Source organism: Capsella rubella, unplaced genomic scaffold, assembly GCF_000375325.1.
Source record: "Capsella rubella cultivar Monte Gargano unplaced genomic scaffold, Caprub1_0 scaffold_4, whole genome shotgun sequence".
Classification (NCBI taxonomy): Eukaryota; Viridiplantae; Streptophyta; class Magnoliopsida; order Brassicales; family Brassicaceae; genus Capsella; species Capsella rubella.
Genome location: NW_006238920.1, coordinates 11,470,556 through 11,488,714, shown reverse-complemented (window position 1 = coordinate 11,488,714; position 18,159 = coordinate 11,470,556). Strand labels below are relative to the sequence as shown.

General features: G+C 38.3%; 4 protein-coding genes across 4 annotated transcripts; 2 read left to right on the top strand and 2 right to left on the bottom strand.

Moving 5' to 3' along the window:
* Positions 1–2,932, top strand: LOC17888737 (probable receptor-like protein kinase At2g39360). Its single transcript, XM_006296153.2, has 2 exons — positions 1–78; positions 269–2,932. Exon 2 carries the CDS (start codon positions 305–307, stop codon positions 2,768–2,770), a length of 2,466 nt encoding a protein of 821 aa, XP_006296215.1. The 5' UTR covers positions 1–78; positions 269–304; the 3' UTR covers positions 2,771–2,932.
* Positions 2,933–3,338: 406 nt separating this feature from the next.
* On the bottom strand, positions 3,339–4,436 carry LOC17890322 (putative F-box protein At3g17500). Its single transcript, XM_006295971.2, has one exon. The coding sequence runs from the start codon at positions 4,434–4,436 to the stop codon at positions 3,339–3,341; it is 1,098 nt and encodes a 365-aa protein (XP_006296033.2).
* Positions 4,437–7,956: 3,520 nt separating this feature from the next.
* LOC17889076 (ABC transporter G family member 1) lies at positions 7,957–10,378 on the top strand. Its single transcript, XM_006295546.2, has one exon. The coding sequence runs from the start codon at positions 8,135–8,137 to the stop codon at positions 10,361–10,363; it is 2,229 nt and encodes a 742-aa protein (XP_006295608.1). The 5' UTR covers positions 7,957–8,134; the 3' UTR covers positions 10,364–10,378.
* Positions 10,379–10,436: 58 nt separating this feature from the next.
* On the bottom strand, positions 10,437–17,298 carry LOC17890280 (SAC3 family protein A). The gene is made up of 14 exons (XM_006293536.2): positions 17,019–17,298; positions 16,838–16,911; positions 15,012–16,085; positions 14,256–14,675; positions 14,028–14,129; positions 13,663–13,760; positions 13,376–13,544; positions 12,710–13,192; positions 12,495–12,635; positions 12,331–12,390; positions 11,708–11,838; positions 11,332–11,465; positions 11,007–11,239; positions 10,437–10,873 (listed from the first exon to the last, which is right to left on the bottom strand). Exons 2-14 carry the CDS (start codon positions 16,892–16,894, stop codon positions 10,778–10,780), a joined length of 3,198 nt encoding a protein of 1,065 aa, XP_006293598.1. The 5' UTR covers positions 16,895–16,911; positions 17,019–17,298; the 3' UTR covers positions 10,437–10,777.
* Positions 17,299–18,159: the final 861 nt, after the last annotated feature.

Sequence of the window (18,159 nt, the reverse complement as noted above, 5' to 3'; positions counted from 1 at the left end):
CAAAACCAAAACCCCTGGAAACATTTTCAATAAATGCAAGACTTTTAATTTTCTCGATAATTCGCTTTTGGTCAATTGGTAAGTGTAAACGCGTAGTTATTGAGTTGGTGTGACTGTTTCTTTCTTTTTCTGCTCACGGATCTTTTTTTCTTTTTGCAAAACATCAGCTGCTCTACTTTTCATTATCTTCTCCGAAATAGACTCTGTTTCCTTCAAAAACTGTCCATACTAATTCGAATTTTCTGATACCCTTTTCTCCATATTACAGATTCTCACTGGTGAATTCATCTGTTCTTCTTTGGATATGATAAACCTCAAGCTCTTCTTAGGGCTAAAGTTTTGTTTTTTATTAACCCTTCTCTGTTCTTCACACATCTCCTCTGCTTCTTCTGATGCTTTCTTCATCAACTGTGGATCTCTGGATAATGTAAACGTCAACAATCGGACCTTTGAATCCGACAGCAATCTTGGTCCGGGAATCTTTGACTCTTCTCTAGGAATCTCGGTCAGAACCACAGATTCTAATTCAGGGGATGAATCGGCTCTGTTTCAGACCGCGAGAGTATTCTCCAATGGATCAAGTTATCGGTTCCCGATCGAACAACACGGTTGGTTCTTGATTCGTCTTTACTTCTTACCCTTTGTCTCCTCTTCCCAAGATCTAACCACTGCTAGATTCTCTGTTTCGTCTCAAAACTTCACTCTGATCAAAGATTACAAACCCTCAACGACTTCTGTTGTTAAAGAATACAGTTTAAACATCTCTTCAGACAATCTAGTCATTGAGTTTCGTCCTCAAATAGGTTCTGTAGCTTTCATCAATGCTTTGGAAGTTTTCAGACTTCCAGAGGATTTGCTTCCTGAAGAAGCAAAACTCGTTGGTTCACAGAGCAAGAAGAGTCTCAAGCTCAGGAGTCATGCCATGGAGACTGTTTCTCGTGTAAACATGGGGAATTTGACTGTGACTCGTGATCAGGATAAGCTATGGAGGCAATGGGACTCGGATTCTGCCTATAAAGCTCACTACGGTACGCCTGTGATGAACCTGAAAGCAGTTAACTTCAGTGCAGGTGGAATAACAGATGACATTGCACCAGTTTACGTCTATGGAACTGCCACGAGGTTAAACTCTGATCTTGATCCAAATACCAACGCCAATCTTACTTGGACATTCAAGATCGAGCCTGGTTTCGATTACTTTGTCCGGTTTCACTTCTGTAACATAATAGTGGATCCTTTTGGATTTAAGCGTCAGATACGCTTTGACATTTTTGTGAATTCAGACAAAGTCGGGTCCGTTGATATGACAGAGGTTGCAAATGGCACTTTTGGAGCTCCTTATTTCGTTGATGCAGTGATGCGCAAAGCCAGAAGTCGTGAAGGAGCCTTGAATCTATCTATTGGTGGAGTTATGGATGTTTCTTCCTACCCGGTTTATTTTATTAACGGATTTGAGATATTGAAGCTGAGCAACGATAAGGGGAGTCTTGATGCTTTTGATGCTGTTGTCCATGATCGTTCTATGCGTAACAAGAGTTCGAATCCAAGAATCGGATTGATAGCTGGACTATCTGCAGTTCTGTGTGTTGCTTTATTGTTTGGTGTGGCTATATCTTGGTGGTGCATCAGGAAAAGAAGAAGAAATAGACAAATGCAGACTGTTCATTCTAGAGGGGATGAGCAGATTAACAAGAATGAAACAGGTGAGAGCTTAATCTTTTCAAGCTCAAAGATCGGTTATCGATACCCGTTGGCTCTAATCAAGGAAGCAACGAGTGATTTTGATGAAAGCTTAGTGATTGGGGTTGGTGGGTTTGGTAAAGTTTACAAAGGAGTCTTGCAGGACAAGACTGAGATAGCTGTGAAAAGAGGAGCTCCTCAGTCTCGACAAGGTTTAGCGGAATTCAAGACAGAGATTGAAATGCTTACTCAGTTCAGACACAGGCATTTGGTTTCTTTAATCGGGTATTGCGACGAAAACAGTGAAATGATCATTGTCTATGAGTATATGGAGAAAGGAACGCTTAAAGAACATCTGTATGACTCAGATAACCCGAGACTGAGCTGGAGACAGAGGCTTGAGATATGTGTTGGTGCAGCTAGAGGACTTCATTATCTCCATACAGGTTCGACAAGAGCAATCATACACCGCGATGTGAAATCCGCTAACATTCTCTTGGATGAGAATTTCATGGCCAAAGTTGCAGACTTTGGATTATCTAAGACAGGTCCTGATCTTGATCATCAGACATATGTGAGTACCGCGGTTAAAGGAAGCTTTGGATATCTAGATCCAGAGTACTTAACCAGACAACAACTGACTGAGAAATCAGATGTTTACTCTTTTGGTGTGGTGATGCTTGAAGTACTATGCGGGAGACCAGTCATCGATCCATCACTTCCAAGAGAGAAAGTGAATTTGATCGAATGGGCGATGAAGTTGGTGAAGAAAGGGAAGTTGGAAGAGATCGTAGACCCGTTTCTTGATGGGAAAGTGAAGGCTGAAGAGGTGAAGAAGTACAGTGAGATAACAGAGAAGTGTTTGGCACAAAGCGGCATTGAGAGGCCAACAATGGGAGATTTGTTGTGGAACCTAGAGTTCATGCTTCAGGCCCAAGCAAAAGATGAGAAAGCGGCAATGGTGGATGATAGGCCAGAGGCAAGCGTTGTGGGTTCAACTGTGCAGTTCAGTGTGAATGGAGTGGGAGATATTGCAGGGGTCTCAATGAGCAAAGTTTTTGCACAAATGGTTAGAGAAGAAACACGGTAAAAAGATTTGATCAAAAGAAGAAGAGTATCTTCATCACTATAGTGTTATTTGTACAGGAGGAATTAAGGAGGGAACACAATACTGTTTTATACATTGTAGAAAATTTAAAGTGTTGTTTTTTAATCGAGATATACTGAGCTTCTTTGCTATACTTTTCTATAAGATCAATTTAAAATTCACTAAATTATAAAAAGAGAACATGACAAATGTGATGCAAGTTTAACAATTCGCTGTGTAATGGTTTCCTTGACTGGGTAAGTATTGCGATGAGAATAGCAGAATAAGTAGTATGAAGATGATAGTACTAACAAACTCAATTAACGTTTTATTTACTCTCTTGACATTATATGAAACTGAGAGGGCTCAAGCTTTCCCGGCATCGTAAATGGGGTTCTAAAATATATTTATCAGATTCTAACACCAATCAACCATATATTAACTAAAAGCATTCAGAGTAAATAAAAACTCATTTTATTGTTCAAAAATCAAAGGACATGACAAGTGAAAACAGAAGAAAAAAGAAAGATAAAAGAGATGCAAGAAATTACGTTCTATTATTTGTAAATAACTAATATCCATGTCCATGTTTCTCTAGGTTGAATTTGAACCAACCTTGGAACATACCTTCTCTAGGATGCAATTGCGAGGAATCACCACAAGGGATATATTCGTGGGGGTGATCCTCTCCAAAAATGTGCAAACTTTCTCTGTCCCAACATACTGCGACTGTCTTCTCTTCGTCGATGAAGAAACTTACATCACACGTAAACTTATGTTCTTCATAACAAGTGTCCAAATCCACTGCCAACAACTTGGTCCATGACAAGACTTTGGTCTGATCAATCTTGTCATTGGTCGCCACCCAGATTTCCACCCTTGATGTATCCAAACATTGTTGCAAAATCGCAAGTTGCTCATCCTTAACAACTGATAGACCCAAACTTTTAAAGCCAAGACGCTCCAAGGGAAGATTTAGACATCCAAATGTCTCTGTTGTGAAGTCAAAACTTAGTAGTAATAATTCTTTGACTTGTGAAGCAATCCAATAAGTATTCCCAAGTAAAGACACCCCACGAGATTTTATCATGCAGCCGAGAGGGACGTCATCATCAAGAGGCCTCCATGAATCAGAGTTGATCTCGTAGATATGTACCTCTGGTTTTGGATCATAATCCAAAATACTCAAGACTTTGTAGCTATCGCACAAATCGTTATGGTATCCAAGAGCAAAGATGCCACTGCGGTCATGATTCATAAGCTCGATCCACCTGGTTCCCTTGGAACACGGGTTCCAAACCACAAGCTTGTTAGTATCAGTTTTCATGGTTTGTAACAACAATAAACCGTCGCAGTGAAACATACCAGATATAGTGATTTCATTTGAGTAAAAATTGCTGATACCACCGTTTAATATGTGGAATCCAATTCCGGCATAGTTGCTACCTTCACTCATATGAGTCATATCAACGATCAATGTGGAAACCGATGATCTCATCAGTACGATCACTTCCATTGCTGCTTTGTGAAAGCGATTTTTAATGAATCTTCGATCTTTGAATAAAGTGTTCCACAGTTTGCAAGTAAATCGCAACTCTCTTAGAGACTCGACTGGGAGCCTAGAGAGTATATTCTCTAACATATCACGTGAAAGATCTGTCATACCCATTTTTCATTTACTTTCTTCTCTTCTGATCTCTCAAAAGGAAGCTGAAAAGTGCGATAAGCCGGCTGCAGATTAAAAAAAAAACACAAAACTAGGGTTAATCTTGCTATATAACTTATAAATTTGCCGTTTCAAACAAAAATAGAAGCTAACAACAAGAGAACAAATAGATAGCAGAAAAACGACTAATCAACAGGCCTTATGATATCAACATACATGGCCCAAATTGTTTTTTGAATAAAAATATTTAGTTGAAAGTTGAATACACTATTCTTTTTCTGTTTAAAAAGGGTAGACGAATTAGCAAATAATTTTTAAAAAGCCTAATGGTCCAAATGTACTTAAACCCTAAATAATAGAAATGAACTTTATTCGCGTCCTTTGATCGTGGCGGCAAGAAGGGAAATGTGGTTAGAAGTTAGTAAGCAAAAAAAAGTCAACAAAAAATTTAATTACCTAAAAGTCAAAAATGAAATTGGAAATGTAAAGCATTTCCTATCTATCACACATTTAATGCTTACACATGTTATAACCACTAACACCGCCTAGGATTAGATTTTCGTTTTCTAGAAGGTTGGTAAATGATGATAGTGAGTTACGAATAAAACTTCCTTTCGAAATCAACATGTGATTTTTGAGAACATTTTGGTAATCAGAGAATATGTGATTTCCTTGATGATGATGCGCAGTTTGTGATTAGTATTAGTATGTGTCAAATTGAATGCCCAACAATATCAATTTGGTAGCAAGCAACTAGCAAGTTTTGAATAATGTCCAATTCTTTTCCCAAAACCTTTGTCGGATGACGTTGATTTTGTTGTGGATCTAATAGACTAAAACACTATACTAACCTAATACTACTAATAATTGTGAGTGACAACATGAGTCATTACCATTTTCTTATACTCTTAAAGTTAATCTTTCAAAATTTTGGCTAGATATTTGATGTTTACAACGCTGAGTCGCTGATACAAACCGTATATTTTATTCTCTTATCTTGTTTGTAAAGAAACTGTACCTAACAATCATGCATGATTCCCCTTATTATATATGTGAACAAATATATGTACTTTCGTTAGATTTTTGTTTGTTTTTGAAGTATGGACAATGTATGTACGAATGTGTATTCCATAGAAAGGATAATCATCATTGGGGGACAGGAGAAAGAGGTGGTGGCATTGATGATATCAAAGAGTTACACATCCTAATTCCTAAGTCGAATTCATAGGATCTTGTTCAAGTTCCGTCGTGCATGAACAAGTACACTTGAGAGCATTAACTCAACAAGACCTTTCCCGATATCATCTTCTCATACTATAAATTACCTCATTGGTGACATATTTGACTTTTATCACCACATGCATTGCAATAAATAGGAAGTCATCTTCTTCGTTTTTCTTTTTTGCTAAGATAAGTCATAAACAATAAACAAAAGCCATCTTATGCAGTTGACCCATCTCAATATCTTTTAGGCTACATGTTTTATTTATATATGGGGAAAATTTAGGTTGAAATCTATCTGTATAATAAACTAAATTATTATGTCACTTAACATATCTACATTAGCTACCAAAAAGCCTGTCAAAAGAAAATAAGCTAACAAAGATCTTTGCGAATGGAATTGATTACGAACTACTAACTATAAATACAAATTATATATAACCCTGAAACAATTTTACTTACATTTTTTTCATAATCTTGATTCAGAAAATTGGCTAGCATATAGTTTTTCAATGATTACATATATACTTCGTCCATAATTGCAAAATCACCATGATACAAATCTACACTAGCTAAGTTTTCAATATAGAATCCTACTGGGGTATACTAGTTAGAAAGCAGAAAATTTCATAAACATGAATTTTGAAATAGATTATCAATTCAGAAAACGATATTCAAATTAGCATATAATATAAATATCACATCATATACCAAAGGTCCACCAATTAAACCGGTATAATAATCCTATTTAGAAAAGAAAGAACCTAGAACATGGCACAACTACTCAATATTTAAAGCTGGGACAAATTTTTCATTCGAATAGGCTTTGTAATACACATTTAACGAACTAGTTAGTCAGGAGGCTGCAATAAATGATTGCTATATAATAATAGTATTGTTATGCTTGCAGTTGCCTATCACCATATGTGTGCACACATACGTAACGTAAACATGCGTAAGGCGTGTCCACATTGTACAACTATGACTTACTCTATATGCCTAATCTCTTGTCATATAATTACAAGACTATCATAAACCGACTCGACTAAGAAAATAGATTAACAAGAAGGTTTTTGAGTTCAGTTCGTTTTCTTACTAGTTAACTATATGTAGATAGAAAGAGTTTAAAATCACGAGTTTGAATATCAGTGATATAGAAGAAGAAAAAAACTTAATTAAACAACATAAGGGTTTAAAGTCCCGAAAAAAACTTTGTAACAAAGCTATGACTCTAGCCTTATATTCTATGTTAGATAACTTGACTCGAACATTGCATGTGCGTGTTGAAGATTTTTCCGGCATTGTGTTAGGTATCTGATTAAGTTCTAGGCTTTTAATTAAGTTTGGCAAGTGAAGTAGCTAAGCTAGCTAGCCTTGTAGCCATTTATTGGACTGCGACCGACTTTGATATCCTTGAATATATACTAATACTATTTCACATGTACAAACCCATTTTACAAGTAGGCATCAATTTCGCATGACTTTTTTCCTCATTAGATAATATATTTTTCTTGCTTTTTAACTACTTCATCAATCATCTAATTCAAGCTTTGACTACCATAGTAGAAAATTTGTCGTGTTCACTTTATTTTAAATTGCTTTTACCTAATGCAATCAAGAATACTATTTTACACGCAAAAAAGGCACAATTTAGACTCTTCTAACTAGGTTATGGACCATATGGTGTTTGTTACCTCTATTATCATACTAATGAACTTGCAAACCACTCTTCTTTATAGAGGTGGACACAAGATAAATTTATGGTGATCAATATTATACATTATAGAAAGAATATGAACATTCATTCAAAATACTGAAGTATGAAAAGAAAAAAAAAAGACTAGAAGAAATAAGCATTAATGAAGGCAACTATGGGAAAGACACACGAAAGTCCTCGTCCCATGCCTATGTTAGATGAACGAACAAACACCCTTTACCTAATTGGCTACTTCACAAGTCAATAAAACCCATTTCGCCACGTGGCATGCGCCCACCGTTACCAAAAAAAAAAAAGAAACGAAGAACGAAGAAGAAGAAGAAAAACGTATTTGGTAATTTCCACTTTAGGGAACTTTAGATTTAATAGGTCGACTCTTCACCTTCTCCATAATAAATAAACAATAAATCAAAAACGCATTTACATCCAAACAGTCAAAAATATATAAACCTAAACATACCTTTCCCATGCAACTCATCGTGACCTTTTTTTTTTTTTTTAACATATAGCCTTCCGTGTCTTCACACATACAAACACGTCTCTTCATGCAATCTCGCCTCTATATATATAACTATATAGTAATGATAACAGACTCATACATACATATCCAACCAAAGTCCCATAAACTGAAAAACAAACACACTTCTTTCTCTTCTTCTTCGAGCGAGAACTCAAAGTCGTTAAACAAAAGTTATGAGTGTGTGCTTAAGTCAGTTTATTTGTTGATCAATCTTAAACAGTTTTAATTCCTTTTGTTGTTACTATGGCTCGTATTGTAGCAGCTGATGATGATGATTCCATGGAGCTCAACACCATCTCCTCTGTGCACGATTCCACTCTAGGGCAACTTCTTAAGAACGTCAGTGACGTCAGGAAAATGGCCATTGGAGACGAGACTCCAGTTCACGAGTCCTTGAACCGAGACGACGACTATGATGGTTACATGCGTACTGTTCCATTCGTTCTCTCTTTCGATAATCTCACTTACAATGTCTCTATTCGTCGAAAACTAGAGTTCCGTAACCTCTTTCCACGGGGAAGTACAACAGAGGATCCGGAGATAGCTCAAACGGTGAGGCCAAATACTAAAACCCTTCTCAATAACATCTCCGGCGAGACTCGAGACGGAGAGATCATGGCCGTTCTTGGAGCTAGTGGCTCGGGGAAATCAACATTGATCGATGCATTAGCTAACCGTATTGCCAAAGGAAGCTTGAAAGGAACAGTGAAGCTAAACGGAGAAACACTTCAGTCTCGAATGCTCAAAGTGATCTCAGCCTATGTAATGCAAGATGATCTTCTCTTCCCTATGCTCACCGTTGAAGAAACGCTAATGTTCGCTGCTGAGTTTCGTCTCCCGAGGAGTTTACCAAAATCCAAGAAGAAGCTTCGTGTGCAAGCTTTGATCGATCAATTAGGTATCAGAAACGCTGCTAAAACAATCATCGGAGACGAAGGTCACCGTGGAATCTCCGGTGGTGAAAGAAGAAGAGTTTCGATCGGTATTGATATAATCCATGATCCGATACTTCTCTTCCTCGATGAACCAACCTCTGGTTTGGACTCAACGAGTGCGTTCATGGTGGTCAAAGTGTTGAAGAGGATCGCTCAGAGTGGCAGTATCGTGATTATGTCGATTCATCAACCGAGTCATCGTGTTCTCGGTTTGCTTGACCGGTTAATCTTCTTATCCCGTGGCCACACCGTGTACAGCGGATCTCCGGCGAGTCTTCCGCGTTTCTTCTCCGAGTTCGGGAGTCCGATACCGGAGAACGAGAATCGAACCGAGTTCGCGTTAGATCTCATCCGTGAGCTTGAAGTATCAGCCGGAGGAACTAGAGGATTAGTCGAATTCAACAAAAAATGGCAAGAGATGAAGAAACAGAGCAACCGTCAACCACCGTTAACTCCTCCTTCATCACCGTACCCAAATCTTACACTTAAAGAAGCAATCGCCGCCAGTATAAGCAGAGGAAAGCTAGTTTCCGGCGGAGAATCCGTCGCTAACGGCGGAACAACAGCTACCTCCACAACTCTAGCTGTTCCTGAATTTGCGAATCCGATGTGGATGGAAATCAAAACTCTCTCGAAACGATCAATGCTCAATTCTAGAAGACAACCAGAGCTATTCGGAATCAGAGTCGCCTCCGTCGTTATCACCGGATTCATCCTCGCCACCGTATTCTGGCGATTAGACAATTCTCCCAAAGGAGTTCAAGAGCGGTTAGGGTTCTTCGCCTTCGCGATGTCAACAATGTTCTACACTTGCGCCGACGCGTTACCAGTTTTTCTCCAGGAACGTTACATCTTCATGAGGGAAACTGCGTACAACGCTTACCGGAGATCCTCCTACGTTCTCTCTCACGCCATCGTCTCTATCCCGTCGCTCATCTTCCTCTCTCTAGCTTTCGCGGCGACGACGTATTGGGCTGTAGGATTGGACGGAGGCCCAATGGGCCTTTTGTTCTACTGTTTGATCATTTTAGCCGCGTTCTGGTCAGGGAGCTCCTTTGTCACGTTTCTATCAGGTGTGGTTCCAAGTGTGATGTTGGGTTACATAATCGTCGTCGCTATTTTAGCATACTTCTTGTTGTTCAGTGGATTCTTCATCAACAGAAACCGTATCCCTGATTACTGGATTTGGTTTCATTACCTGTCTTTGGTTAAATACCCCTACGAAGCCGTTTTGCAGAACGAGTTCTCTGATGCGACCAAGTGTTTCGTGAGAGGAGTTCAGATTTTCGACAATACGCCATTAGGAGAATTACCAGAAGTGATGAAGCTGAAGCTGCTTGGTTCTGTGAGCAAGTCTCTCGGGGTGACGATATCGAGCTCGACTTGTTTGACCACAGGTGCAGATATACTGAAGAATCAAGGTATTGTTCAGCTGAGTAAATGGAATTGCTTGTTCATCACAGTTGCTTTTGGGTTCTTTTTTAGGATACTGTTCTACTTCACTTTGTTACTTGGAAGCAAGAACAAGCGGAGGTGAAAAAAAAATGCTAATAGACCCAAATCACAAAACATACTTGTATTCTCTGTTTGTAATTCCTTGAATTGTTTAATGAAAAATGGTTTTTTTCATATATATATAAAGGTATGTTTCTTGGATTCCCTTGTCTCAAAAGTTTATAGAAAGAATAGGGACTTCCATATTCACAAAAACGAATTACAAACACATTTGGCTTCACTTCCAAACGTTTCCTACTACAACTATGAAGTATTATAAACCTAAGTGTCATACCTGAAATTGTGTGTGTGGCAGAAGACGACGATGATGCAGCCAGAGAGCCTTGGAATTATCTTCATTGGTCTCCCCTTAGGATCAAAAGGTATGATGAACTTCATTTTAGCATTATTGCTTCTTTTTTACCCATCAGACTACAACAAACATTAATCTTTTTCATCATGTACGTGTAAAAAAATCATTGACATCTAGATTTCGATCTCCATGAGCAACTGCGTCTTCAGGTTCTGGCATGAAGAGACTCGTTGATGACGCCTGCACGAGGAATAATACAACCAGTCATCAATCCATATCTTGAAATTAAGGAACTCAACATTTATATGGCTGAGAATCAAAGTGAACTAGAAGTGTTATAAGCATATGGCAAATCCAAAAGAAGAAGACTTACCTTAGTATCAAGAAGTATATCTCCGTTACTGTCAGTAATGAGGTTAGCACCATGGGTTTTTAGCCATTCTAAACACTCCTCCGAACCATTAGTCTCCTTTTCATCAGCACTTTCGCTTGCTGCAGCACCAGTAAAACCTAACACTTGGACTATGTATGAAACTGGGATTGTAGGACGACAACTCCGAGACATAAAAGTCACAGCTTTGTAACGCATCTTCTCCACATAGAGATCTGCAAACATAACATTTCATCATATCCTTCATATCTAGCCATTGAATTGTTGAAACATATCAGAACAGTTTCTTATGTAATATGTCCCTTACCCATGAGGCAACTATTCATGTTTGGTGCAGTCTTGTAGAGTCTGAAGAACATAACATAATTTCCTGATGTGACAGCTGCACGAACTGAAAGAGCATGTCTAACTGCTTCATCATTCTTAGCTTCTTCGGATAATCTAAAGAACAGAGATCACAAAATAACTCAATCTCATGCACAGAAACCCAATTCAAAGAAGTAACCTCTTTGCACTGGTATGAAGAAAAAATATATAATTCAAATACTATTCCCAGTTGGTCACTAACTGAACCTGTGTAGCAAACCTTATTCTGATCTTTCCACGAACTTCAATTTATCAAAGTTTCTCATGACACATAATGCTTAAACGAACCCCAGAGATAAATATTTATATGTACTAACCTGGACATAGATGATAGCAGTTCACGGTTGTTGTTAGAGTGTAGGGTAATATAGAGTAGACTGTATGCAGCAAACTCTAGAGAGCATCCTTCTATACCTTCGGCATAAAGAGTTTTTAACTGCGACAGACACTGTTACATAAATTAAAAAAACCAATTCAGCGAGACTAAACATACCTGGAATTAAAAAAAAAAACTCCTCAGAAATATGCAACAGATGTATTCTACAAGACTAGGTGGAACAGTATCATTATATTGCAGAATTTATGCAAACCAAAGTCACAATCCATGGTAAAGAGTCATCAGAAATAGGAGTGACCCTTCAACCTAGAGGCAAATTCGAAACCCAAATTATTCTACTTGCTAAACTATAGCTGCCAGGCTGTCCATCTCACTTCACTCTGATGTCTTGCATGATATGTTGCTTTATTTATTTTATTTTAAATGAGACGCCAGTGAAATACTAGCAGATGTTGGTATTTTTATAATTAGGAAAAAAAAAGGACAAGTTTTTCAACAGAGAATTTGATCTAGACACTCTGAATAGTAATAGGTTATTGATTTGATCTAGACACTGAATGATTACAATTCTAAAATATGAAGAGTATGTGCTAGTGTACAAACCTGATTATACTCGGGTAAATCCCCAGCCTCCAAAGCCAATCTAGCATGTGTTTCATAAACCTGAAATCGACAATGAACAAAGAGACATTATAAACATGCTAAATGATTGTGTATCCGCTGTACAGCAAGAACACCCAAAATATTTTTGAACTCAATAATATTACCTTAGCTGTTAAATGATTGTGTATCCGCTGTACAGTGAGATCTTGTCGAATAGACTTTAGCTGATCGCATTTATAAAGATAACTCTTTTGAGAATCCTGAACCATTAAGAGAGCTTTTTCCAGCACATCCTCTGGTCTTACCTGAAAATAAGTCAAAACAAAAATATCAGTCAGGGTGTTTAAAAGATTACGAGGTATAAGATAGTGATATTTACAGTGGCAGGATCTGGTGCAGAGGTAAGACGGAGATAACGTTTCTCAATTTCCTGGCAAGTTCCTTTAACTGTTAATGCATCCCAGTCAATGTCTTCCACAGCTCTGCTGCCATTTTCATCGAAATTTTTGCTAAGCCTCAAGGCAGTGGCTCTTCTAGAATGCAAATTTCCAACATTTGCATTCTTAGGCTTCGGAAGATCAGCCCCTCGGCTGTGCCCTTGAACTCTTTCAAAACGCTTGGAACGACTATCACGGCGCTTCTTTTCCTCGACAGAACTAGCAAGTGTCATTGCACTGGAATAGTAAGGTGTCAAATCCTTGTCGCTATCACTAGATGCCTCATCATCAATGGTCGTAGCTGCACCACCAGAAAACCGCTGTCGCTTGATAGGCCGTTGGAAACTTTTTTTTGCAGAATTTTGCCCAGAATAAGTGGGCTTGAAGCCAGTGGCAGCATCCACCTTTTGAAACATCTCCGAATTCTGCAAAATTTCTTATCAGAACCAGGGACTGCAAGAACCAAATTCTAACAGCTACATACACATTCAACCAACAGCTAAATATTTTCTATTCTTTTCTTTTCCTTGACCAGACATGAATAAATGCATAATCAGTATACCCCCAGTAGCATCCCTTCACATATAATAAAGAAAAGAAAGCCTAACCTTATTATTATTTTCATTTTGGCGATTCCAAGCTCCAAATTTAACAGCACTGCTAAAAGTTGAAGCTGGCTTGACAAACGGTTTTTCTTCCAGTAACGGCTCCCATCTACTTTTGGGTCGTCTTGTTGGGCTCTTGTTTTGTAACGAAGATACAAGAGTGGAGCTCGACCTGCATTTCGGAGTAAAACTTAGCAGGAAGATAGAAAGTAAATGCTACAACCATATAGTAGAGAAGAGTAATAGTTATTGATCATGCAGGCAGGAGATGGAGGAATTAAGGGCCATACTCAGTGTTAGTCACATTTGTGTTCAGGACAGTTGAAAGAGGCTCAGTATCCCAATCCCGAGTATAAAGAGTATCATCAGCCTTCGCTTTGGTGATGATCTAGAAATAATCAAATAAGCATCAACATGCAACGAAACCTAAAATTAACATGGTATTCTACTGACTGCAAAACTATTTCTTCCAAAAGGCATGAGAACATTTTAAATATACTACACAAGTGCACATTTACACGGAATACCAATTGAAGAAGTAAATTCAAATATGTAATAATCTTAAGATGAACAAAGAGCGTAGCTAAAAAAATAACAATTTATTATGCTACAAAAATCTAACAACTGGGCGTCCACAATTCCTACAAACATTTACCTCCTTCAGAGCAGCCTGGCAAGATGCCTTTTCTTTATCATCTTTGCAGCGAGCAAGTGCCCTCTCAACAAACCCACGAAGCGATTTCGGGAAGTTTCTAGGCTACAAGCAACAAGATTATTTATTAAGAGAAAAAAAACAATTACTCAACACACCAATTCACAGTGGCCAACACTTATATCTACTCCACTTGCTAGGTAATATAAAATTGAAAAAAAGGAATCTTACCTCAGGCATAGCAGTGGTATGGTCTTTCGACTTTGGCATTGAAACACTAACATATGCAGGTGTGTGGGCTGCACCGCCCATTGAACTATCTTTATCCATTTTGGTAAAACCTGATGGCAAGTTTGAAGCAATTCTAGGGTTAGTTGGAATCTGTACTTTGCTTACCCTTTGTGTATCTACTGACGGTGTTATCTGAGTAGGCTGGCGATAGCCTAATGGTGCCTGATGAAAGGAAGACTGGGAGTTCAGTTCTTGAGGATATGTAGCTCTCTGATGACCCTGAAAAGGGGTCTCATATAAGGGTTTCATCTCCAGAGGACTCTGGTATTGATTTTGAGGAGGAACAGGATGATGAGTTTGCAGACTTGGTGATTGATGCATCCAGTAGGTATCATTAGAGTTACTAGCAGCTGCACCAGGCTGAGAGGATGATAAAAGAAAGCAGTAAGAGATTATGTCTAAACTGTTTGCACAAAAATTCAAGAATTTATTCTATACAGTATTGTTAGGTAGCTACGGGCATCATTATTGGAAGGCTCTTTAACAAATCTTAAGTTAAGATTTCTTAAGAAAGAGCTCTTAGCCTTCCAATAATGATGGTCTAACAGGTCAGTTATTATCACTCTTTTACCAACTTAGTTGATTAAAGAGAGAACACACATTTTACCAATAAGTTGTAAGCAGAAAAGCATTATAAACTCAAATAAGCTTAAGGACGAAAATTTTGTCTACTCCTCATGAAAGTAAAATCTGAACCTGCTGAGAAGGTGGTTGGGATGAGTCAGCTTCCTGCCTCCAATGTTGGACATAAGACGGAGCAGGCTGACTATTTGAAGCAGGAATTTCATTGGTAACACCTGGAACTGGAAAGGTCTGACTATATGAACTTGTAGCAGACAACTTTTCTGTTCCCGGGGCACAGGGTACTTCTGTTTGGCTGTAATATTCTGACCATTGTTGGTAGTTCTGTTGATGATGTACAGGTGTTGTGGTTGCAATAGTAGAGCTATGAGTGTTAGCAGCGTCAGGAGTATAATTTTGATAAGGGTTTGAGGTGTAGTTTCCCTGATTCGAAGCAGGAGCCTGATTGCTGTAATTTGACGCAGGAGTCTGATTGCTGTAATTTGACACAGGAGTCTGATTGCTGTAATTTGAACCAGGAGTCTGATTGCTATAATTTGACGCAGGAGCCTGATTGCTGTAATTTGAAGCAGGAGTCTGATTGCTGTAATTTGAAGCAGGAGTCTGATTGCTGTAATTTGACGCAAGAGTCTGACTGCTGTAATTAGTACTTGGGTAACTTCCGGCCGTTTGGTTGTTATAGTTTGTACTTTGGTAACCTCCAGCAGTCTGATAATCAGCAGGATTGTAGTAAGTTCCTGAATAACTTGCAGTCCCAGCATAAGATCCTGGATTCTGAAATGAGGAAAGAGGCTGAGGAGCACCTGTGTTTTGATACGCCCCTACGGGCTGAGGATATGACTGGCTAGGTTGCTGTTGATAGCCACTGTAGTAATTGGAATATCCCGTGTTTGCATAGTTGTGTGGGTCAGAAGAGGTCTGGTATGGCGTATATCCACTATAATCTTGTGCCACACTTGCAGTTCCAGACGTCGATGAGCTAGTGAAAGACGCAGTATTCGGTATTTCTTGCACATTGCCTGTGGCAGGCCCCGTTGGCTGTGGATGGTAATAGTTTGAATTTGAATAGTTTCCATTATCTACAGCCTGATGTTCAACAGAATGTGCTGTCCATGGGGCACTGTCAGACCCAGTTGAGTACTGATACGAATATTTATGCGCTTGGTTTCCATCAACACCATATCGATTCTGTATCAAAGACAAAGTATTAGTAGAGGAAAATGGTTTGGAAATCTTCATTTTTATTACATAAATAAATAACTAAAAAAGTGGAAAAGAATTAAAGACAAACAGAAAATGTCATCTCAGATCAAGGCTACATGTAAAACTTAGACGCTCAAAACGTTCAAGTATTCAACAATCTCAAGTCAATAAGAAAGAACCTCAAACATTATATCTTCAAACGCTCATGCATTAAGTGATCAACAGCTAAGTGTTGTAACCAAACCTAAGATTTAATAGACTTTTTTTTAGCAAAAGTACTTTACAGTTTACATCTTTGAGATTTTTTTGGAGAAGGTAAATTACTAGAGAAAACCATAAGGCACTACGGCACTGATGAAAAGACTATTCTCAAGGAGGGGAATGATTTTTCTGAAGTTCACACACCGAGTCTATAATCAAATCACATTTTGTCTGCTGCATAAACACACTGATATGCAAAGTTCCTCTAAAAGTTACAAAGGCGAACTAACAAACAAAACTTGCTATAGAGCTCAACATATCTACCCGCATGTCCCTAAAGAAAACAAGATCAATTGGCTCAACAGAACCAAATAACCTGGACCAAACTAAAACCACCAAAATTCAATTCACGCAACAACAAAAACGCAAAAGTTGACCCCAATGCACAAATTCTCACTTGCATAAAAAAGACCGACTCTGCAGACATGAATAACCTTAGCTTAAATGAAAGAGAAGACGCAAAAGATTGTTAATACCTCAATGGAACTAGGATCCATCGGTGCTACAGCCTGAGTGTTCCCTCCTTGATTCATGCTATAACATCAACCTCCTGCAAAAGCATCACACATACGATTGAGCTCACTTTTCGAATAAACATAGCAGAAGAAGGAAAAGCCCTAAATAGAAAAACAGAGACATAGCAGCAAGAATTTGTACCAGTAACGATCCAATTTGTGTATTGTTCTCGTTCGTATAGAGAGAGCCCGATGAAGAATCGAATTGAAGATAGTATAGTAGAGCAGGATTTGAGATCAATAAAACCAAAAACAAGGTAACAAAAAGGAAACGAATAGAACAGAACCAAAAAAAACAAAAAAGGCAGATAAAAATATATATAAATCTAAAGGAAACAACAAATAGAGTTGTCAAATCTATCGGAAATTACAGAACACGGAGAATAATCTGGCCGAAGAGGAAGAAACAATTTGTTGTTGTGCCGGGGACGACGATTGTCTAAACAAAAAAAATCACGGTATACTTGCGTCTTCGGGTCGGGTTGAACCAAGTCGGATCTTTCCGAGTCGGTTTTATGTAAAGCCTTTTTTAATTTGGCCCATTTATCTTTCGGACTTGCCTTTTCTTAGCGAATCCGTTAATTAAGAGTGTTTTCGAGGAACGGAGTCACAACTCACATCACTCTATAATTTAAAAACCCTTTCTGTTAATTTCCTTTTTTTCTTCTTCTTATATATATAGTATAAAAGACCATAAACCGTCGGAGACAAGAATTTCCAATAACCCTAAATCTAGCCCTAACTAATCTTGCCTGAGAGAGGAGGGAGACTCTGCATCGATCAATTGCCTAACACTATGACTAAGTCGCTGTGTTTGGATAATCTTAATGATCGCCAAAGACTTCAGGACAGGTACCGATCCATCGTTACTGTAAATTTGCACAATTGTTTTGCCCGATGCGACAGTCTCGACTATATATGTTTTCTTCTTGTTGATTTTTCAGTTTGGAGTGGGAAGGTTACACCGAGATTAAGATGAAAAGTGACGGAAACTGCCAGGTAATGTTTATACTCATCAACTCATCATCAACTTGTGTGATTCTTGATCGTATCCTGAATAATCTTCCTTCTTTTTTTGTTTTACAGTTCCGTGCCTTAGCTGATCAAATCTATAAAACCTCAGATTTTCACAAACGTGTTAGACAAGAAATCATAAAACAGGTAAATCAATCAATCTTGAATTTTATTTGCGGATTGTTCTTGACGTGTATAACAAGACAAGGTCATCTATTTGAGCTATCTTGCAGGCATCCATTACAACTCCGTCTACAAAAACGAAGGTT